Source organism: Rhinatrema bivittatum, chromosome 4 (assembly GCF_901001135.1).
Source record: "Rhinatrema bivittatum chromosome 4, aRhiBiv1.1, whole genome shotgun sequence".
Lineage (NCBI taxonomy): Eukaryota > Metazoa > Chordata > Amphibia > Gymnophiona > Rhinatrematidae > Rhinatrema > Rhinatrema bivittatum.
The window spans coordinates 89,913,610-89,938,102 of NC_042618.1; the positions used below are offsets into that span (position 1 = coordinate 89,913,610).

The 24,493-nt window shown below is 42.3% G+C and overlaps 1 protein-coding gene across 5 annotated transcripts in view; it reads left to right on the plus strand.

The window, feature by feature from the left end:
* The window catches only part of KLHL28 (kelch like family member 28), a 79,115-nt gene extending 59,817 nt beyond the window's left edge, over nt 1–19,298 (plus strand). For all 5 annotated transcript variants that reach the window (XM_029598479.1, XM_029598476.1, XM_029598478.1 and 2 more), the window contains 3 exons: nt 5,757–6,200; nt 8,127–8,335; nt 14,992–19,298. In XM_029598479.1, coding sequence (XP_029454339.1) covers nt 5,757–6,200; nt 8,127–8,335; nt 14,992–15,155 — 817 coding nt within the window. In that variant the 3' untranslated portion in view covers nt 15,156–19,298. The remainder of the gene's footprint in view (nt 1–5,756; nt 6,201–8,126; nt 8,336–14,991) is intronic.
* Nucleotides 19,299–24,493: the final 5,195 nt, after the last annotated feature.

Genomic DNA, 24,493 nt, shown 5'->3' on the forward strand with positions numbered 1-24,493 from the left:
CTTCTCTGAAGAAAGAGAACAGTGTTAGGTGGAGTGCCTCAGGGATCAGTTTTGAGACCAGTTCTATTCAATATCTTTGAAGTGACGTTGTGAAAGGGATAGAAGGTAAAGTTTGTCTATTTGCAGATGATACTAAGATCTTCAACAGTGGATACACTTGAAAGAGTAGAGAGAATGAAAAGTGATTTAAGAAAGCTTGAAGAGTGGGCAAAGATTTGGCAGCTGGGCTTTAGTGCCAAGAAGTGCAAAGTCAGGCTGTATGTGATGGGGGTGAAAGGACTGACTGGGAGAGGGACTGTATGTGATGGGGGTGAAAGGACAGACTGGGAGAGGGACCTTGGAGTAATAGTGTCTGGTAATGTGACAAGGCGATAACTAAAGCCAGAAGAATGATGTGCCGAATAGAGAGAGGAATATCCTTGATGATGCTTCATCCGAAGTACTGTGTTCAGTTCTGGAGCCCATATCTCAGAAAGGATATAGACAGGATGGAGGTGGTCCAGAGAAGGGCGACTAAAATGATGGGATCTGTATCAGAAGACGTATGAAGAAAGGCTAAAGGATTTGACTATGTATACCCTGGAAGAGAGGAGGTAAAGGGAGGTATTATACAGACCTTCAAACATAGGAATAAAAGGCACAGCTCTCAGTTGGTTCAAATCGTTCCTATCTAACAGGTTTTACAAGGTCAGAATTAATAACAAGGAATCTGCCCCCATCCTATCAGACCAAGGCGTACCTCAAGGTTCATCCCTCTCTCCCACCCTATTCAACGTCTACCTCCTCCCCCTCTGCCATCTGCTATCACAACTCAAACTTACTCATTACCTCTATGCAGACGACATCCAGATCCTCATCCCCATTACAGAATCTATTCAAAAAACCTTCGCCTACTGGGAGAATTGTCTTCAACCAATTAAACAACTACTCTCCAGCCTGAACCTGATTCTAAACTCTAGCAAAACAGAGTTGCTACTGATCTCACACAACTCGAACACCCACACACCCAGCCTGACACAAACCACATCTTTTAACATGGAGCTCTCTGCCGACGTCAGGAATCTAGGAGCATGGCTTGACAACCAACTTAACCTAAAAAAATTCATAAACACAACCACCAGGGATTGCTTCTTTAAACTACAGGTCCTAAAGAAACTAAAGCCACTCCTTCACTTCAATGACTTTCGTCTCGTTCTTCAATCCATTATTTTTTCGAAACTTGACTACTGCAACTCAATCTTTCTGGGCCTTCCCGCCATCAGCATCAAACCCCTACAGATAGTACAAAATGCCGCAGCCAGAATCCTAACTAACTCTAATAAAAGAGACCATATTACCCCTATCTTGAGCAACCTCCACTGGCTACCCATCAAACAGAGAATCCTATATAAAACATTAACCATCATTCATAAAGCAATTCATAACGACGCACCTATATCTCTACAAACCCAACTTCGTCCACACTCATCTGCCAGACCCATCAGAAGCGCCTACAAAGGCACATTAGTCGCAGCTCCGGCCAAATCAACACTAAGAAAAAGAGCACTCTCCACTGCGGGACCACACCAATGAAATGCGCTCCCACCAGACCTTCGACTCGAACCCAATCTACTAGAGTTTAAAAAAAGGTTAAAAACCTGGCTTTTCAGGCAAGTGTTCCAATTCCCAGAGTGTAACTAGGCACCTCCTCCTGACTCTCAAATCCTGACTCTTAACTAGGCACCTCCTCCTGACTCTCAAATCCAACCATTGCAGGGTGTCACTAACACATTGACACTTAATTTCATACCCGCACTTACTTATTCTCATGTCTATTTAACAGTCGTTATTCACCTTTATATAGCCGCTTTTTGCAGACCATATTCGTTACTAAAATTCCTTGTAAAAAGATGAACTCACACATACTATTCATTACACGGTTAAGGTTTTGTTAATTGTTAAATTTGTTAAATATAATTATTATTACTTTCAATGTTCATTGTAATAAGGTTAAATAGTTGTAATAAGGTTCAATGGCTGATTGTTATTGTTCAATGTTCCATGTAAAAAAAAACCCTGGTCTAACCTCCCAGACCAGGGCAACCTTTTCGTTACTTGTAAAACCGGATTGATTTGTATTGTATACAGGAATTCCGGTATATAAAATTAAAATAAATAAATAAATACCTGAAAGGTTTTAATGATGCACAAACTTTGAACCTTTTCCATTGGAAAGGAACCTTTAGAACTAGGAATCACAAAAAAACTCTACGGTGAATGACTAAGAACCAACATCAGTAAATATTTTTTCATGGAGAACATAACATAACATAAATCTTGCCATACTAGGTCAGACCAAAGGTCCATCAAGTCCAGTATCCACTATGGTATTGGCAAAACTCATGCAGCCTTCTTATTAACCATTAGACTCAACTTCCATGAAGTTCCTCAAATAGAAAATAACATTCCTAATTCAATTATGTTGGCTAGAAAAGTCAGTCAACTTCAGGCATTGGTACATTATTCACTCTAGATGCAGATTTTTCCCACAATAGAGTGGTGCTTCACACTTGCCCCAAGTTTCTGCCAAAAATGGTTTTGGTTTTTTATCTAAATCAAGCCATCATGTTGTCCATGTTCTTTCCAAGGCCACATGCACATGAGAGGGAGAAGGTTCTGCCTTCATTGGACTGCAAGAGGGCCTTGGCTTACTATCTGAAAACTCAATCTTATGATCCTAACAGACTGGGCATAGCAGTTGTCAAGCACGCTTTTTGTCACTGGCTGTCAGACTATATTGCGCGTTGCTATGCTCTGGCTGGCCTCCAGATCACAGACTCTGCTGAGGCTCACCAAGTGAGAGCTATGATTACCTCCAGTGGCTCATTTGTGAGCTGTGGCTATCGAAGACCTCTGAGAAGCTGCAACTTGGTTGTCCGTTCACACTTTCACATACCCATTACTGTTTGTCAGTCTCTCAAGAAAAGACAGTAATATTTGGTTAGTTTTGCGTAGCCTCTTCACGCAGTAGTCCACAGTGGGATCCGGGTTTCTTTGTCAGTCTTCAGCTTGGGAATTCCCAAGTCATGGCTAATTCAATCCTGCTTTTTGACAGAGAAAGCAAGTTTGCTTACTGTAAACAGGGTTGTTGGTAGACAGGATGAATTAGCCATGCTTAATATCTACCTGCCTCCCTGGAGAGTCGACTACAAGCTAAAGCTTGGCTGTACAATCAACTGAGGTGCTCACAAGGCAGTGCCCTTGCAGAAACTCCCACACATGTTCAGTAGAGCAAAGGCTGTAGGAGTTAAGAGAGAAGGCTCTGTTCAACACCGTTTGACATCACCCACATGTCATAGCTAATTCATTCTGCTGTCTATGGAGAACCCTGTTTATGGTAATTAAACTTGCTTTCTCAAATGTACACACTGCTGTCTCACTCATACAGATATCCTCTATTCCACAAACACAGAAACAAAATTCATGCTGTGTCTCAAATATGCACATGCAAAGCCTCAATTTCTTATATATACAGTATATGCACAAGCTCCCCATATCTCTGATTGATTTTATAGATATACACATGCACTGAAAATTTACAACATAGGAATACCTTTGGAATTTTTGTGTGCTCTATGGAGTTGACAGAATTGGGTTTACAGGAGGAGTAGAAGATACTCTGTACATCTAGTTATTTACTGCTGGATAGGAATTTTATTATTTTTGACCCAGTTGGTTATAATGGGTTAAATCCTAAATGGGAAATGAAATGTTGGTAGTGGCACTTTGTATTTGCAGGCCATACATTTTAACCTGAATTCTTTTAAGCTCACATTACTAGAATTATTATTTAAAGGCTACATAGGAGAAATATGTTAATTAAACAATACTGAGGCAGTATATAATGTGAGAACTTTTTAAATGAATCTGTGCATTGATATGAAAGGTTAAACTGTATGTTCTGATCAGCAGTGCTGGGGCCTCTGTAGGAGAACATGGATTCTATACAAAAAACCAATAGAAAGTCAGGATTACAGAATCTGGAGTTAGGAGCTGGATTAGGTTTTCTTCATTATCTATGCTGCTTCAGCATACGTTGGAAGGGGGACATTAAAATGTAGTCTTGAACCACCCTGTGACTCAATTTGTATGTAACCCCCTCCTTAAGGTACAAGTCTGGTTCAGAGGGGGACATACAGTTATTTGTAAGTTCTTCAGGGCAGGGACCCTGGCTATCTTTTACTTCTCCTCCCATCCCAAGGTGTAGGTCCTTTGGACTATGGGTGAAAAGGAGTTCATTGAATGGCGCAATTAAATATGGTAAATCACACATCACAGTCTCTGCAGTTTCTCTCAGAATTACAGATCTTTTCTTCTCTATCTGTGCATTAGTCTTTATTAGTTCAAGAATCCATCTACACGTTTGGATTATATTGTGCAGTGGTCCCTCTGGGCTAGGTCCCCTTGGATGGTCAGGAAACCCCTCCAGATGACACAAAAATCTATTTTGGCACAGAGTTAATGTCTCTATCCCTCGGGGCTCTTTGTGGATGCCAGATGGGTGTCCTTCAGTGAATGTAGATCTTTTACTCAGATTAATCTTCTGGTGGGAATCTCTGGTGGCAGGAATCCTTGCGGACTGCAGTTCTTCTCAGTCCCCTTGATGAGCAAGAAGAGGGGCAGAAATACACTTCCTCCCAAATGTTGGAAACACAGATCTTCCCCAAATTAAATAATGGTAGGAATCCTCTGCAACGAGTCACCACCTTTGTTTGGCAGATCTTCCTTTAATCACTGGATGTCTTCAGCCCAGGGTTCGCCATTCTCTGGGTTTTGGAAAGGCCCAGGCTTTCAGCAGGGCTCCTCTAAATAAAGGTTCAAAAATCCCCCAAATCTGTCCCAGAGCAGCCACTCTGCAACTTGTGGGGAGGGTCTCAGAGTTTCTGAGGCTCCAGGTAGGCCCAAAATCCAATTTAGGAAAATAGACCTCTCTCTGAGACTTCCAAATATTACTGCCCCCAGATCCTATTGCATAGCTCTGCTATAAAAGCCTTTACACAGGGGTATCCATTATAGCTCTGCCATTGGGAGGGCTGTCCATGAGTAGATACTCCCCTAATTATTTCTCCAACTGCACTAGACTGCTACAAGACCTATTAGTAACCCAAAAAGTGGTCTGGGTTATTTGTACATATGTGCTCTACAGTCCAGCAGACTTGTATTTTGAATCTCTGTGTCAGGGCCACTATAGATGCAGTATGTTTGATTCTGGAGAGGGTGGGAAGGTGGCTGCTGCTGCTACTTTTTGGCCAAAAAGAGCAATGCTTAGGAATAGTCTTGGAGATGTCCCAGGGTCCCGATGCACCCAAGCATACTGTATGGGATAGGGTGGGGGTGGGGGTTAAAGAGGGCAAAAAGACATGGGGAAGAGTATTTTAGTGTAATAGGGTGTTAGTTTTTATTCTTTGGAACTCAAATAATTCCCATGCATCCAGATTCTGAAGTGCTGTATTGTCAGGTATGTAATAATCTGAGAAAGGATCCCAATATAAAAAAATATATATATCTTAACAGATTTTTGAAGTTTAGGTCCTTTCCTATATTTGATGGCTATACATATTTTGTGGGAGGGGAAGCTTCTCCTTCCCTGCGTTCAACATTCATATTTACAGATGCCCTGAAGTGGTTCACTTGAATACAAAAGTCTGTGATTGTGACTATACAGCTCGCTGTGAACACTGAACTTGCTTAACTGTCAATTTCTGTTCCTTTCCCAGTGTTGAGATGTACTTTCCTCAGAATGATTCCTGGATAGGTCTGGCACCTCTTGGCATTCCTCGGTATGAGTTTGGAATATGTGTCCTAGACCAGAAGGTGTATGTTGTAGGAGGGATTGCAACCCATATGCGGCAAGGCATTAATCATAGAAAACACGAGAATTCTGTAGAAAATTGGGACCCTGACACAAATACGTGGACACCAGTTGAAAGAATGAACGAGAGCCGAAGTACACTTGGCGTGGTTGTTCTAGCAGGAGAATTGTATGCCCTAGGAGGATATGATGGGCAATCTTATTTACAATCGGTAGAAAAGTATATTCCAAAAGTCAAGGAATGGCAGCCGGTGGCACCAATGATAAAAACGAGAAGCTGTTTTGCTGCTGCTGTGTTGGATGGAATGATATATGCCATTGGTGGTTATGGTCCTGCTCATATGAACAGGTAAGAATAGTTTTGGTTAAGGGCTGTGGAGATCAAATTTGTTAGAGATGGTGTGTAATACCTCTGTTAACAGAGACAAGTATGTTTATAATCAGCCACCTGTAAAAGTTTTTTGAGCTAGATCATTAATCATTTCCTTGGGACCTAATTAGACTTTATCCTAGCATCAACACAAGTGCACCAAGGGGAATTACATGTAACATACATGAATTGTTTTATCTAAGATCTGGTTGTGGTCTATATAATAAATATTTAGATTGACCTGATACTATTAGTAGGGTGGGATGTTAATGTAGCATACAAAGAGAACTTGAAACCCAAACCTCCAAGACACTGGCAGGATTTGTTTTAGAATGCAATCCCTACATGATTGCTTTAGAAAGCATATTCCTCCTGCACTCATTAAATAATAACTTGGAAATCCTTGTTGGTTCCTTTAAAACTGAACTGTCACACTATCAGAATACAACAAAATCACATATCCGAGAACTAAGTATTTATTTTTTTTCATTCATTTTTATACATTTAAATTATTGACAGGTGTCAATGTGTTATAGTACAGTATTATATTTTACAAATCAAATATGCCTTTTAAACTGTAATTTGGGGGGGGGGGTTAATCAAATATATTTATTGAGAGAAAAAGTCAATGTTAGTTCTCTTAAACAGATCATGGCAGAGAAGCCTATAAAACACTGAGGTAACCTCTGGGTTTGTTTGTTTTTTATCCCTGTTGATCTGCCATGATCTCCCTACAGTGGGATGACAATTTTTTCTAGGTTTCTCTTGACTTGGTATTTATATTTTTGCATTTTTTTTAAATAGGCAAAGGAACATAAGACTTGCCATATTGGGTCAGATTGATTTAATGATCCCTTTGGTATAGTAGTACTCAAGTCAGTGACCATAGCAAGAATCTCAATTTTAATGCCGGAATTTGATGAGCCCAACACAACCATAAGTTCCAAGATCGTACTGTCCATAATGGAAAGGTCTAAAAAGTCATGGCTTACAGCTTCTTCTAATGGTTGCACATAGAATGGGGGTGTCCTGCTGGCAAACAAGGTGCATTGACGGGTGCTGTCCTGAAGGAGACATTCCTTTCAGTTTCCAGCAAGCTAGATGACGAAATGCAACTGTCAGGGAAAAATCACTGAATGTGAGAAAAAATTAAAAGAAACCCATTCATGTAGCAGTGACTCCAGACTGTTTCATATTGGGCCAAATTTTCAAAAGGTTACGCGCGGTGGGCCTATTTTAAAAAGGCCCGGCGACGCACGTAAAGTCCCGGGACACGTGTAAGTCCCGGGGCTTGCAAAAAGGGTTGGGAAGAGGGCGGGGGTGTGGGCGGTCTGGGGTGGGGCCGGAGACTCCAGGCACAGTGGCCATTTGCCGCTGTGCTTGGGATCATGCGCCGGCAGTTGGCCGGCACGCACAACTTACTTCAGCCCCAGGGCTGAAGTAAGTTTAGAAACAAAAAAAAAAGAAGAAAAAAAAGGTAGGGGGAAAGGGCGGGGGAAGGGAAGGGAAGTTCCCTCCGAGGCTGAACGGGAGAAGGCAGCGTGGCTCGGAGCGGGCTCTGCGCACGCAAAGTGCACAATTGTGCACCCCCTTGCACGCGCCGACCCAGGATTTTATAACATGCGCGCGCCTGCTGGGTAGCGCGCGCATATAAACGCCTGCGCACACCTTTTTAAAATCTTCCCCATTGATTGGTTTTAATTTGGTGCATGTAAATGTTATTCTTTTTGATTCATTCTAAAACCTTTTTATTTGCCTTACTGTTTTCCCTACTGATGTTTAGGAGGCTAGTTGAAGGGGTATGCCAGGATTACCTGAAGTATTCAAAATTTTAATTTTTTAAATTTTGAAACCTACTGCAGAGGATATAAGAACTCTCAAAATTTGTTTTCTTTCTCTATGTAGTGTGGAACGCTATGATCCAAGCAAAGACTCTTGGGGGATGGTTGCTTCAATGGCCGACAAACGAATAAACTTTGGAGTAGGTGTCATGCTGGGCTTCATTTTTGTAGTAGGTGGGCATAATGGTGTGTCTCACTTATCGAGCATTGAGAGATATGACCCACATCAAAATCAGTGGACAGTGTGTAGACCTATGAAGGAACCAAGAACAGGTAAGGATACTCTCAATTCCTTATTAACAATACACTTTTGGTTTTGAGAGTAGCAGGTCTTTTGACCTTCAAAACACAAAGTTGCGACACTTCAAGGCGGTATGTCAAGACCCCATCCAAAAGAGGAAAAACGCAAACCAGTTTGGGGGAAAAGCTGCTATATGAATAAAATTGAATTACACTTTTAATTATAGTTGCTGCTAACCTATCGGTAAAGTTGCATTGATGGATTTAATCATGGAAATTTCTTTGATACATATGGTAATAGGAAAATGCTTTCTTTTTTTTTGTCGTTTCATATTGTTTCAAATCTGAAATGAGTTTTTCTCACAAAATTTCGTATTTCTTGTTTTAGTGCGCACTAAGGGCCAGAGTTTTGTATCTACGCCCGATTTTATAACATGCGCACGCAGCCGCACGTATGTTATAAAATCCGGGGTCGGCGCATGCAAGGGGTACACATTTGTGCACCTTGAATGCACCGAGCCCTAGGGGAGCCCCGAAATCGGAGCGGCCTCAGAGGGAACTTTCCTTCCGCCCCCCCACCTTTATTTTTTTATTTACGCCTGCCTCTGGGCAGGCGTAGGTTGCACGCTCTGGCCAAGTGCCGGCGCACGATCCCCCGGCACAACCGCTGTGCCGGAGGCCTCGGCCCCGCCCACTCCCCGCCCCTTTTTTCAAGCCCCCGGACATATGCGCGTCGCCGGGCCTATGCAAAATAGACTCGGCGCGCGCAGGAGGGGTTTAAAAGGGCTACGCGCGTAACCCTTTTAAAATCCGCCCCTCAGCTAGTAACTTTTACACAGGTGTGCGGGCGCACATGTGCTTGCATTTGTCAACCCGCAACCACAGACTTGTCAGTTTTCTAACATGCGTGTATACGCGCACGTTATAAAATAGGCAGGGCGCACGTACACGTGCATGCAATTTTATATGGGTGTGCGCAAATGCGTCCACTGTGTAAGTGGGGGAATTTTACAAGGTACATGTGTCAACGCCACAGCTAGTTTTCCCAGTTCACCCAGTTAAAGGATAGGACTTCCAAACCCCCCCTAGTTTAATAGTCTCCCTTCCTCCTGGTTAGCCCTGACTCTTAAAACCCCACTGACTAGCCTAGATTTTTTTGTTTTAATACTTACATGTTATCCATAGCAGAAGTAAATTTACGGGGCAGGGGACCCCAGTGTGTGCAAGGACACGTAAGTATTTATGAACACTTTTCCGGGCCACGATATGCCCACGCCTTGCCCAGTGTGCAGCAGGGGAGATATGCAGGTCCATGGGTGGCTTTTAAAATCTGCTCAGCGTGTGCCGGCCCAACTTGTGCGCGTATCTCCTGGTTTTGGCACGCACAGGGCTTTTAAAATTTGCCCTTATATGGACATAGTGCACATTTAAAATGAAAAATAAACAAAAAGCAAACTCTCCCAAAAAAATGAAAATGGGCATCTAATGAAACAAATCAAAAACCCTAAATGATAATTTTATCAATGCACACCCCTAGTACATAGGAGGGTTGACTTGGTTTGGAGGGGGAGGAGGCCAATAGATGATAAATACTATATTTTCTTGAAGTTTACATGTTTTATATATTGTACATCCCAAAAAATAAATCATAGTGTACCATTCTTTGCACTTGTGTGAATTCATTTTCAGAACATTAAGGTTTATAATCTGATCATTAGAATTTAACTTATTAACATGGAAAAAAAAGCTGAGGACATTAAATAATCCTATTTAGTAAACAAATTTCTCATACTTGCATACAAAGTACAGGAAACTCTTCCTAAACCAGGCTTTTAAATATTTTCTGATACCTTGACAATTTTCCCCAAATCAATACCTATTAAAACAGTAGAACAGTGTTATCTAATAAAAATATAAGCAAAAAAAAAAAAAAAATTCATATTAAGAAAGTCCTAGTCAAAGGATCAAAAACATCAAAGAGGGGAAGTCAAAGTCAGATATAGGAGAGCTCAAAGTAGTTTGTCTCAGGAAAAATGATTGCCAGATCAAAAATTTAGGTGGCAAGGAAAAATATGCATTTTGCTGTATAAAAAAGTTGAGCATATCGAGCAGTAGCCACTGGATAAAGGTTCACCATGCTGGAAGATGAACTTGTTTTTGAGAGTTCGAATGCACTTCATTGGCTGATCAGCATCAAGAGGACAAATGATTTCACAAACCTAAATAGGATGTCTCCATTTTTTATAGAAAGTGGATGTTGTATATATTTTTTGAGACACTATTTGTAATAATTTTTCAGAAAAGTTTTGGATTGATCCTCTTCTTGAAAGACAAGTTGTATATAGACTACTGAGTTTTTATAATATGATTTAAAAGGTGGATTTTGAACATGTTGGTTAGTTCCTGCCAAATATAATTAACACAATTTGAACACACCATTTTCCTTCTGTGTTTTTATTTTTTCACTTGCACTTTGTTTTAGAATTGTAAGCACACTATCTGCACTGATAGCACTTTATAACTGTTGTGTACGTAGCCAGTAGACCTCTTGATGAGTCACATCCTGATGAACAGAATAGTGTACCAACTTAATCCACTTTTAATCCTTGTCTGGTATTAGATAATGCTTGCTATTTTGAACTTTTGTATTTAATGGTATATGGCAGTGATGGCCAACCTTTTGAGCTCAGTGTGTCAAAATTCATAAAAAACCCGAGCATAACTCAAGTGGTGTGTCACTTCTAGAAAAATCCATAATTTTGTGATATTTGTAGCTCTAATTAATAACAGTTATAATTTAAATATATGTACTGTATTTATTAATAAAGCAAAAACAAATAATTCTTTACCTTACCTGCTTAGTGACTTTTTTGTTGCTGAATTTCATTGGCTAAATCTTCAATTGAAGGTTGGTATTTCGTACACTTCAAGCCCAAGCAAGAGTTACAAACTTCATCTGTCAGTCTGTTTCTTTTATTGGCTCCCATTCATTTTCACACCACTCCCTCCCCATCCCCCAGGCATGCACACATTCATTCTCACACACAGAGACCTCCAGGCAGGCACCCATGGATTCACACACATATACCCCCCAGGCAGAGTCCCATTCATACACATGCACACATTAAAGGCAGACCCCCCTCTCTTTTGCCAGCAACCTCGGAGCCTCTCTCATTCCTCTGCTGCCACTGTCACTGCTGCCACATGGCTATTGGGGAGGTGCCGATTGCTGCTACTGACACTGAAGTCCATTCTGCTGCCTCCTCTGTGCAGGCCCTGTGGGCTTCCACTTTCTCCATGCTGATCTCGTACATTGTGAGATCCGTAGAGAAAGTGCTATTCTTGCACATTCCCAAACATTACCTGTGCCAATCACTAAAAAGTAATCTATTTTATTTTTTTTTGCCTTTGCTGTCTGATCTTAGTTTTCTAATTGGTTGGTCACAGGCTTTTTTTTTTTCCACCTTCCCTTTCTTATTTTTTTTGCCAATTCCTTTTATATTGTCTTTTTTTCTGTTACTTTTCTCTTCATCTTCTTCCCTCAAACACACAGTCAGGTTCTCATTCTCACATGCATTTCTCTCTCTCACACACACAGGCTCTCACTGTCACATGCTCTCTCATACAATCATTCATACACACAATCTCTCACTGGCACATGCTGTCTGACTCTCACACACAGGCTCTCTCTCCCACATGCTGTCTTGCTCAAGCACATGCTGTCTCTGCAAACATTCAGGTCTTCACTCTCAAACACAATCTCTCAACGCATCTCATACACGCACACAATCTCTCAACTCATCTCATACACGCACACACACTCTACAGACCCTCAGCCTCTCTCTCATCTCTGGGCCTCCTCTTCGCGGGTCGCCGCAGGATGGGCCCTGCAGCGGCCCTGATCTTCTCAGGCCGTGGTGGCCCTGCTACCGGGCCTCTTCCTCTTCTCGGGCCGCTGCGACTTGGAATTCGCGGCGGCCCGTAAGCACAAGTGCTGCTCCTCTTCTGCACGCGCTGATGCTTCACCTCCTTCCTGCCCACGCGGCTCTGGCAACGTTTACTTCCGGGGCCGCACAGGCAGGAAGGAGGAGGAGCATCAGCGCGTTTTAAATGCGATCGGTTTCTTCGGCTCACGTCACCATGGCCCTGCCTATTGCTGCGCCGAATGACCCTCTCTGCGCCCGGGGGCATTGGGGAGGGGGGGTGGAGGGGTCTGGAGGGTGGGGGGATACTAAAAACCTAATTTTAAAGGGTCGGCGCAGCCGAAAAAAAAAAGGCTCGGCGCAGCTAATAAAAAAAAAAAAAAAATCCCGATAGTCCATGAAACGCTGCGCGTGTCAGCAAAAACGTCTTGGCGTGTCACCTCTGACACGCGTGTCATAGGTTAGCCATCACTGGTATATGGTTTTGCTATTTCATAGAAGAGATCCAATCTTTTTTTTTTTGTTTTGTTTTTAGTAACAGGATACTAAGCCCTAATGCATGCGATAAGGCCATAATGCAAATTGGGGGGAGGGAGGAGTCGGCATTGTCTTCGCTGCCAGCGATAACATTACCAACATTATCTTCGGCAGTAGCGCGCCGAATAGCACCAGTGTGAAAGCTGGCAGCAAAGACACCGCGGTGGTGAGAAGGCTGCTTCCCTGCCCCCCATTTTCGCTGGATTCATCATTCTGCGATGAATGAATCCAGGCCTAAGAGATCTAATTTAATATGAATTATTTTTTTATTGGGAAGTGTGTGTGTTGTTTTTTTTTTAATATTATTAGCTGGAAAGAAAGAAGGTGCTTAGTTATCAAAACACAGTAACATGTCAATAATGAGGCTTATTTACTAATCTCAGTAGGTCCTATTTACTAATGACGCACATAGGTGCAGTAGTGCGTTTTCATAAATATGCTTCTACGTGTGATACTTTTCAATCAAAAGTATCTGAAAAGCAGGGAACTGGCATTAATTCCTGAAAAAGTACTGGAGACAAAAACAATGGTTTGCTTTTTCAGTTTCCAGATAAGTTTTTTGGCTTAATTCTGTTCACTTTTGGTTACACCAGCAGTAGCACCTGATGTTGATACAAACTAGGTTTCAGTCAAAACGTGATGATATCCAAGATGAAAGCTGAAATACACTGCATTTATTGTTGCAATTAAAAAGGGGGCTGGGGAAGATAGAGGCTGAGGGAAGAAAGAAAAGGAGACCAGGAGCACTGGGGGAGACATTTTGATCCCCGTTCTTCAGAGCACTGAAAAATTGGGGCAGGGATGAGGGTGGTGGTTTATGAGCACAGACTGTGTTTGTTTATATATGAGTGTGTGTGAATGTGATGAGCTAGGAGGGAAGTGTGTGAGTGACCCAGATTGCATGTATGTTTGTGTATATGTGCACACAGGGACAATAACTTTCAAACCGGTGCGCGGGCACTCTTTGGCACACGTGCATCAGTACGCACCCAGATGTGTAGCCATTTTATAACGTGCATGCACATTATGAAATAGCCTGGCCGCACGCACTTGTGTGTCCAATTTTAAGTGGGTGTTTACCTAAGCACGCAGATCACAATTTCTACCGTGTAAGTCGGGATATTTTATAATGGGCGTACGTCCATGCCATTTCCAGTTTTACCAGTTTGTCCATCAGTTTGCCCAGTTAAGAGCTAGATCTCTAAACCCCCCCTGGTTTGATAGCCTGCACTCCCCCCAGTTACTCCAGACCCTTTAAACCCAGCAGAAATGTCTAATTTCTAATTTACACCTCCTCTATAGCAGAAATAAAGTTGCATAGAAGTGGACCTGGGTGTGCTCTGGAGTATATAAGTATTTACATGCACATCTCTTGACCACGTCCCTTTTTGAAATTAGGTGAGATGTGCACAGTAGGAGATATGCACACATCTGGGCAGCTTTTAAAATTTGGTGGTCCTGCGCAAGTCTGACTTGTGCATTCATCTCCCGATTTTCGCATGCGCCGGGATTTTAAAATTCACCTTAAGTATATGAATATGCCTGCATAAGACTGAAACTGTCTATGCATAGGGGTAGATTTTCAAAGGGGTATGCGCGTAAGATACCTGGACCACGGACCAGCCCCCGGACCGGAACGTGGAGTGCGGCAGCCGGCCCAGCGCACGCAAAGTTACGCCTGCTTCGAGCAGGCGTAACTTTCATGATAGAGGTAGGGGGAGGTTTAGATAGGGCCGGGGCCGGGGGGGTGGGTTAGGTAGGGGAAGGGAGGGGAAGGTGAGGGGAGGGCGAAGGAAAGTTCCCTCCAAGGCCGCTCCGATTTCGGAGCTGCCTCAGAGGGAACGGAGGCAGCCTGCGCGGCTCGGCACGCGCAGGCTGCCGATTTTGGGCAGCCTTGCACGCGCCGACCCAGGATTTTAATGGATACGCGCGGCTACACGCGTATCTATTGAAATCCGCGTACTCTTGTTCACACCTGGTGCGCGAACAAAAGTATGCGTGTGCGCAGATTTATAAAATCTGCCCCTTAGTGTGCATTGCTGAGGCTGCTTATGTAGCTAAGGTTCCTTGTGTGTCCATGTGACAGGCTGTGTGTGTATGTTTGACTGAGGATGCAAATCTCTGTAATAAGTACATGTCTCATATCACAATCTTTGACTAGTGCTCATATGCATCTGGTTTTAATATGGTAATCTTAATGGTTTTTTTTTTTCTTTTTCCAATCTGTAGGAGTTGGTGCAGCCATCATTGATAACTACCTCTATGTGGTTGGAGGTCACTCGGGGTCATCATATCTGAACACGGTACAGAAATATGACCCCATCTCTGATACGTGGCTGGACTCAGCTGGCATGATATACTGTCGATGTAATTTTGGTTTGACTGCACTTTGATGAAACATTTGAAAAAATGGATGCAAGTATGATGGTGGCATTCTGGATGAAAACATGCCCTGCGTGCTGAGACCCAGAAGCTGCATTTTTGGAGTGTGGAAGAGTGGGTGAAGACTACAGATGGATTTTATTTTTTATCCGATACTGACCTATCTGGCTATTAACACAGATTATCTTAAAAAGAAAAAGAAGGAAGACCCTTGTTGGTGATTGGATTATGGCCATTATCCTCAAGCTGAAGTGGTCAATTCAAGGAAAAGTGTCCAAATGCCTACAGAGTACATCTAATCCTTTATTTTTTTAGAACTTTTACCCTTGCCCATCCTTCCTTCCTTATATGAAACTTGTAGTTTACTGTGCTAATAGTGAGAAATATGCTAGGGTGAGTGACTGTAATCTGTTGACAAGGTCTGTTGGATGTTCCTTCAAATTAAAGAAACAGTGCTTCACAATTTTTTACAAACACACTAAAGGGCTACCTTTTTCTGTAACTCAAGGTTTGTAAATAATGCCATAGTGTTTTGCCTGTACACTCTTTGTAATTTAAAGGATTTAGGGCTGGGGAGAGTAATCTATATTTACTGTAAAGATGAACATTTGTATGACAAATGTAATGCAATTATGATCATAAATAACTTGTGGACTTCAAATACAGAGAAAATATTGTAGGTCCTGTTTGTACACCTTTTTTTCAACATAAGTCATTAATATTAGATAAATTTAACCATGTGCATTTGCTGTGTAGCTTTGGTATTGCGGAGCAGAAGAAAGCTAAAAGACCAATTAAATTCAGTATCAGTTTCTTACCCGCACAGCAGACTTCATTCCAGACATTGATGTAAATAAGGGAGACTCTGCATCATTTTCATTCCCTGCCCTTGTAGAGTGTGTTGGGTTTTTTTTGTTTCCTTGCAATTTTTATTTTTTAAGAATGTATGGTGTTTTTGTGTTTTTTCCAAAGTATGTTGACTATTAAAACATGGTGCTAACTAGGATTTGAGACCCAGCTGTTAACCAATGTTCTTACGGTTGTACAGTATGCATAAAGATTGTGAGAGATTTTGATTGCAGCAATGGATTTTTGTTTTGTTTTTTTGCACGTTGACTCATTTCATTAGAGCTTGTGAATAATGACTTTTTTTTTTAAGTAATAGTATATAATGTAATCCATATTTTTTTGGACTAGTTTTCTGTTCCCATTTCCACAAGAGAATGTTAATAAGGGGAGCAGTATTATCACTTTCTTTTTCAGTAGTCCTTTGTCATTTCTTTAAAAAGATTATACATTTACAAATAGATGGAGCAAAGCACCAGGCATAGTTTTGCCTGTTGTGAATCTTGGATAGGCTCTTCTGAGGAAACAAGAACTTCATAGATCAGCTAGACTGTAGATCTGGTGGAAGAAATCAGATGAACACCCCAGTAAGTAAATTGTACTAGTGTTTGGATAGCAGTGACCTCCATCTGAATATTTTCCAGGGATGGTGGATTTTAATCGGGGTTTCACTTCTGGCCTGAAAATAGGTGATTGAACTGAGCAAAAATAGATTGAATGTACCCAGATGGAGTTCTGCCTTACAACCAGCTCCTTGCTAATTATGCAGAGTAACAAAATGTATGCTCCTAACAGTTAATGGAGGACATAATGATTTAGTTTATTAATACCTCTTTTTTTTCCCACAATATCTTTATTTGCTAGGTTAAGCAAGAGATTGTTTTCACTTGCTCTGTTGGCTTGATAACTGGCATTGGATACTATTGTCCTAGCAAGCATATTTCTGTAGTAAAACCTTTTGCTTCCCACACTTATTTGTACTTAATAGCATAATGGCCAGTGTACTTCATCTTCATAACACTCCAAAAATCTGCATACACTATTCTCAAAAGTGCAATAATCTATAACAGTCATTAAAAGCCATTTATTTCTACTTACATTGAGTGTGCTGTTATGAGAGTACTTCATTTATTCCTGCTCCACGTGTGTTCCTCTATAACTTATCTGCAGCTTAGCAACCTGCAGTTTTCCTTGTTCTTCCATTAGCTGGCAGATTTAAACACCGAGAGAAATCCTGGCACTGTCTATACCATATAAATGTTGATCATATTTTACAGATGTTTACATGCATCATGTAATCCTGCCTATATTCGTCAAGGTAAAACTAATTCAGTAGAATTTAGCAGGACCAGTAAGCAAATAAATCGAAGATGAGCATTTTTTTTAAATATTTGTTTGAATGATCTGTAGATACATAGCAATAATATTATTAATTTATTAACAGAATGTATTAGCAGAATGTCTCCAGTGATATTTTAGGTAGCTGCACTTTTGAAAGTGTTATAGATACTTGGAGAATAACTGATTTTTTTTTTTTAAGAGCGGGTCTTACATGCTTGTGAATGACCCAAATTCATTTTTGTCTATCTGTGAATTGCCTTTTTGTTTGTATTCAGGTATATGCCCAAGGTTAATGTTTACACATGCTGTTTTGCCCTCCAGTTGCAGTTGCACAGTTTAGAGATGGCATGGTTCTATTGTGCAAGTTGGAGAACCTTGTTTGTTCATCCCTGTGTATGGTAAGAGATTAGGATGCTCAAGGGACCATCCTGCAACATGTTTATCTGTACATGGTAAACAAACGTGTGCCTGATGAATTTTGCAGTCCTTTTGGTAATCCTACTTTAAACAGACATTGGTCTTAGTAGAGCTTTGTGGCTAGATTTAAGGCAACTTCTGTTAATCATCGATGGGAGTCATGTTCTTGAAACATTGGTGAATTATCAATGTTCACTGCAAGTAGGAATTGGTACTGTTTGGTTTCTGAGTCACCACATAAATAATTGACTTTTGGCTTCTCTGCATGTAGATAAGAGGGCAGCAAGCTGAGATGTTTCATGCTAGGCATTTAGACCTGGAGGTGGAGAGCTTGTTTGCCAAATTTAAAGTTGTAACTGATTTTTTAAACACAGTCTTTGACTGAATAATGGAAAATATAATACAGTAGTTAACAGGAGAATGTTGGTCTTTCTAGATATAAAACTGCTTGGCTGAATAATAGTTTCTCTTGGAGAAAAAAAAGCAATTATACCACAGGATGCAGAAGCCTGTGAGGATGTGCTGAAGCTGAATCACATTCTATAGAAACCATTAAAAATATTTGTATGAAACCCACCATTTCTGTTTTGAGTACTCCATTTACTGTCCTCTTCCCCAAAGTGCACATTTGTAGGAAGATCAGACAAAACAATCCGTGTGGTATTTAAAATGTAATAACCATATTAAAGGCTGCTTCTCTTTCTTGCAGTCTAAAATGTAACCGATTTCTACACGATGTCATGTTTCTAATTATCATCCAGTTCTAGTTTTTCACTCAAAAAAAAAAAACAAAAAAAACTTTTTCTTGTGCAAGCACTTTAAGCAGGTATAAGTTATTCTGTGGATGAACTTGTGTCAATAGATGTTTCTAAAGCAAGTAACCCAGTGGTGAAAATGAATGCTTCCCAGTTTTCTGATAGGAATGACTTGTTTTGGAGACATTTCCAGTATGCTTTCTTTTATATTATGAATAGCTGAGACTATTTCTTGTGGGAGGTAATGCACTGTTGCTTTTGTGGCATTCACCATTTGTAAGTCCCATTCTTTGTTTGAAACACAATGCAAAAAGATCCAAGTTTGCCTTAAATTCTTAATGAAGTTTTAATTGAAGTTGAAAGAACTGGATGATAATTCCTATATTTTGCCTTATGCGCTGTGCTATACTTTAAATCCAATGTAACTTTCATTTTTAACAAGATTCTGAGACTTTGTAGACAGAGTACTATATTTGTACTCCAGTGTGTGACATTGAGTGATCTGGTTGTGATCAGATAACATGTTTAAATGTTATTTTGTGTCTGTACAGTGTTGTGTATATCTAGCAGCAAACTTTATTTTTCGGTTTGTTTACACAATAAGTGTATTTCATTTTTTAACAAACTGCTGAGTAATTGTTGCTTTCTCTCTCCTGTTTTCTTTTCTCTTTATAGTAGCACTCGGAACGTGTGTGCAGTTGTTGTAATGCTATGTACTGATTATTGCTGCAACAGTATTTCATATAGTGTGAAATGTTTACTAAATAAACCTGAAAAAAATAGTTTTCTTTTTGAGTGATGGTTTGTCTTTGTTTTTTTAATGAAGAATGTTTTCCTCAAAAGAATCAGGGAAAATTGGTAGATATAACTTTTAAGCTTTTCCCTTCTGGCCTAGGCAGTCTTTTAACAATTTGGACTTCTAGTTCAATGGGAGCTTGCCCCAGACTCACTCATTGTCATTTCTGACAGGAGTGTTCTAAAGATGGAGCCAAGGTAATAAACTGAGTGTTTCTTATTGCACAAACTAATATTTTTTAAACTCCCAATGTTTTGGGAGTTTAAAAAAAAAAAAGGCATAAACTGGAAAATGTGTCCAAAGACTTGGGCACACAGCAGAACATGATTTATACACACTACTACTACTACTACTACTACTTAACATTTCTATAATTTTACACAACATGCACAGTGCTATGCAAACACATAAGCAGTCCTTGCTTAATAGAGCTTACAATCTAATCAAAACAAACATACAGGGCAAAAGAAATGTGGAGTTTTATATAGTAAGACAATGGTTAAAATTAGTTAATAATACTGAAGGAGGACAATCAGGCTTAAAATTTAAAAGCAGCCTCAAAAAGGTGAGTCTTTAGACACAGCAAGAGTGAAAGCATGATGCACCAGCTTAGGAAGTTTATTCCAAGCCCATGGTGCAGCCAGGTGGAAGACAGTCAGGAATTGGCGATAGAGGAGAAGGGCACAGATAGGAGTGACTTGTCAATAGAGGGATGTAAAGAGAGAGAAGAGAGGACAGGTAGTGAGGAGCTGCAGAGTGAAGGCACTTGTAGATGAGTAAGAGGAGCTTGTACTGTATGTGGGAACAGATAGGGAGCCAATGCAGTAACTTCAAAAGACGGGTAATATGGGTATAGCGACTTTGGTGGAAGATAAGGTGTACAAGCTGAATTTAAGATAAATTGTACTGGAGAGAGAGAGCTCGTAGGAGACATGTGAGGAGCTAGTTGCACTGGTTGAATCGGGAGGAGATGAAAGAGTGGATAAGAGTTTTTGTAATGTATTCAGAAAGGAAGGGATGGATTTTAGCAATGTTATAGAGAGAAACAGCACATTTTAGCAGAGTTTGGATATGTGTAGAGAAGAAAGAGGATTCAAAGAAGACTCCTAGGTTACAGGCTGAGGGGACCACAGAAATAAAAAGAAGGAGGGGGGAGGTGGGCTTAGGGGGGCAAAGATAAGGAGCTCTGTCTTGACCATGTTGAGTTTAAGGTGGTGGGACATCCAAGCAGCAAGGCTGAGATCCAGGACTGGATTTCTGATGAAATTTCTAGTGTAGAGAGAGAAATCAGCATAAAAATGGTATTGGAAGCCATGAGAGGAAATCAGAGTGCCAAAGGAATTAGTATATAGGGAGAAGAGGAGAGGGACCAGGACAGAACCCTGAGGCACACCAATTGATAGATGGCAGAAGAGGAGGATAAGAACATAAGATATGTCCATCAAGCCCAGAATCCTGTTTCCAAAAATGGCCAATCCAAATCACAAGTAACTGGAAGTACCCAAATATTAAATAGATTCCATGCCACTAATGCTGGCAACAAGCAGTCGCTATTCCCTAGTTATTAATAGTTTATGGACTTCTCTTCCAGGAACTTATCCATTCCAAACTATTTTTTAAACCCAGCTACACTAACTGCTTAACCCATACCCTCTGGCAATGAATTCCAGAGCTTAATTGTGCTTTGAGTGAAAGAATTTTCTCCGACTTGTTTTAAATGTGCTATTTCTTGAACGTACACAGTTGGACTCAGGACCAGAGGGTTTATGCTCCTCTGCCAGCAGATGGAGACAGAGCAAGCTGACGTCACAGTATGTATAACCCTACAGTGACCCCAGCCTGCCAGTATTCTCCATTTCCAACATATGGTGGATGTGCATCTCTCTATGGGGATTGCTTTGAGCTTTTTGAAAGGAAAAATTTGAAATTCTAAATTCAGGAAAAGAAAGCCCCACTCTCCTGCGGTGATACCTAAAGGTGTCCCCCCCCCCCCCCCCCCCCAGTTGAGAATTCCTGAGACTATTTCCGTGGTCCCTCAGAGGTGTGCCTTGGTTCGGTAGCTCGGTTTCCCGGCATGGACTTAGCTGCTAGTTCAGCTGAAAGGCAGCTGATGCAGGAGGCCGTGTATGGCGGTGACGGCAGATGCCCCCTCCCCCTGCAGCCGGAGATCATCTCTATACTCAGCCTGTAAGCGCTGAGTTCAGGTAAGGTTTAAAAAAAAAAAAAGGTTTACCTGAATCAGAGACAGTTAGATGGGTATCAGGACTTCCTCCGGTCTCTGTTCTTGGTGTGTGTTAGTTCCCGCTTCCGTTGGGGTTGGGAAACTGAGTAGCCTGGCGGGTTGGGCAGCCCCCGGTGGGCTAGGCTCGTTCTTAGGCTTTTTTCTTGCACGCCACGTGGTAGGAGGTGGTGGCTGTTTTTGCGTGCTCTTGTGCGTGTTCTGCTGCCTTCCATAGGCTGTCGGTGTGCACAGTGTGTCTGCTTTGCGCATGCGTTGTGCGCTTGGTTTTTGGGCACGCTTTTTACATATACAAACTTTGTGTCTAATTTAGCACACAGGTGTGCGTGCACCTTGCCGCGCTTTCTTCTAGGCACTTAATTTTTGGGCGTATTTCTGAGCGCGAGCCATTCCGACGCATGTTTACCGAAGCGATGGCGAGGGTAAGCAAGAAGCCTAAGCATCTTCCTATTTGTGTTGCCTGTCATATTAGGGCTTCTTAGCCTGACTTTGCTTCTAACCTGTGTCGGCGTTGCTTAGATGCTCAAGGAGAATTGTTTTCCTCAGATTTTGCTAAGCTTGGCTCTTCACATTCTGATGATGGGTTGGTCATGGCCTTGACTGGGGGGGATGCCAGATCTTGGTTCTCCCTTGACTGGCTCTGCTGATGAGAGCAGTTCTGTGGGACTGGCTCCAGTTCCTTTCTGGGCTTGGTCTGGACCTGGCTGCTTTTTCTTGGGTGGAACTTTTTCAAGGCCTACAAGCCTTTCTTCTGTGCAGTCCTCCACTTCCCCCATTTCTGTCTGGTAGGACCCTCAGCCGGTGGCTCCTCCCTCTTCCAGTCTTATGCTTAAGCATTGGGGCTCGCCTCTGCTCCCTGACAGGAATCTGGATGGCACTGATGATGAGGTTGGTCCTGATTCCCTGGAAGATGGGGACATTTTTCCATGGCTGGAACCAATTCGAAACATGCTGCGGTTCTTTTATAGAGATGAACTGCCGGCCCTGATTTCCCAGACTTTGAAACAGCTGGGTGTTCCTGGTTCGGATGCTCTGTCAGAGCCGAGGAAGAATCCCATTTTGGTTTCCTTACGGAAAGCCTTTTGTTTTTTCCTGGTGATGGATGCCATCCAGGAATTGATTGATCTGGAATGGGATGCCCCGGAGGCAAATTTTAAAGGGGGTCAGACACTTTGGGGTAGATTTTCAAAGGGTTACGCACGTAACCCCCGAAAACCTACCCCAAACCCCCCCTGCGCACGCCGAGCGTATCTTTCATAGGCTGCTGGCGTGCGCAAGTCCCGGGGCTTTCCTGGGGGGCATGTCGCGGTAGGCGTGTCATCGGGGGCGTTCTGGGGGCGTGGCCGCGGCATCCAGACCAGCCCCCAGAGTGGACCATGGTGCGCCGGCGGCCGGCCTGGCGCGCGCAAGTTACGCCTGCCTCAGGCGTAAATGGAAGGCCTGTACCCCTGATCCAGCTCTGAGAGAGTGTTTACGTTTTCCCAAAGTGAATTCTCTGTGCCTTGTCTAAGTGGACGACTATCGCCGTAGAGGGAAGCGCGGCCTTGAAGGATGTACATGATAGAAGGAAGGATTGAGGCTATTAAGCAAGTCTTTGCAGCAGTGGCGATGAATTTACAGATCTTGTCTGCTTTTCTCTCAGGAGGTTGATGAGTGTGGGGGGAATTCCAGAGTGGTTATGGAGCCTGCTGCCGCCTTTTTAGCAGATGCAGACTGTGATTTAGTCCGGACCTCGACCAGAGCAATGGCTTCGGTGAAAGCGGCCAGGTGTCAACTCTGGTTGCAAAATTGGTCAGCTGAGATATCTTCCAAAGCTAATCTTACCAAGATGCCCTTTAAAGGCTCGCTCTTGTTTGGGAGCGAGTTGAAGAAACTGGCCAGTAAGTGGGGCGAGTCTCCAGTGCCTCGGTTGCCAAAGGATGATAAACAGTTACAGCGCCCCTTTGGTATGAGGGGTTGGTTCCAGGCATTTTTGTCCCTATAGAGGGATGACCTTTCAGTGGACTCAGCCTTTTGGTAGGTCTCAGTCTTTTCATCCCCGGCAGCCCAAGAAAGGAGTGGGCTCAGGTGGTGGACCTTCCTGAGCTTCCCAATGAATGTTTGCTGACCTACCTTTTGGAACAGGAAATAGGGGGATGTCTCTCTCTCTTTTATTGGAGGTGGGTCGAGATGACGTCAGACCAGTGGGTCCTGGAGGTGATATGCGAAGGGTATGCACTGGAATTTTGCAGTATTCCTCGGGACGTGTTCATGGTGTCCCCTTGCCACTCCCCACAGAAGAAGCAGGCAATGGAATTCATGCTTCAAAGGCTCCTCAGCCTGAAGACTGTGGTTCCGGTGTCCACGTCTCAAAGTATGAGGCATTATTCCATTTATTTTGTTGTGCCCAAGAAGAAGGGCTCCTTTCATCCCATCTTGGATCTCAAGAGGGTCAACTGTCACTTGAAGGTGACTCATTTTCGAATGGAAACCTTATGCTCTGTAATAATGGCGGTGCAGTTGGGGGAATTTCTGACTTCCTTGGATCTGTCAGAGGCTTACCTTCATATTCCCATCCGATTGGAACACCAACACTTTTTATGCTTTGAGGTGTTGGGGCACCATTATCTGTTTCAGGTGTTGCCTTTTGGTCTAGCCACTGCACCCAGAACATTTTCCAAGATTATGGTGGTGGTAACAGCAGCCTTGCGAAAAGAAGGAATCCTGGTACACCCATATTTGTATGACTGACTGATTCGAGCCAAGTCTCAGGAAGAGAGCCGCCTGGTGACACACAAGGTGATCTCCTTATTGCAGGAGCTCAGTTGGGTGGTTAACCTGACCAAGAGCAACCTTCAACCATCCCAGTCGCTGGCATATCTGGGGGTCCGGTTCGACACGGGACAGGATAGAGTTTTCCTACTGGAAGTTCGGATCCAGAGATTGATGTCTCAAGTGTGACAGTTGATGAACACC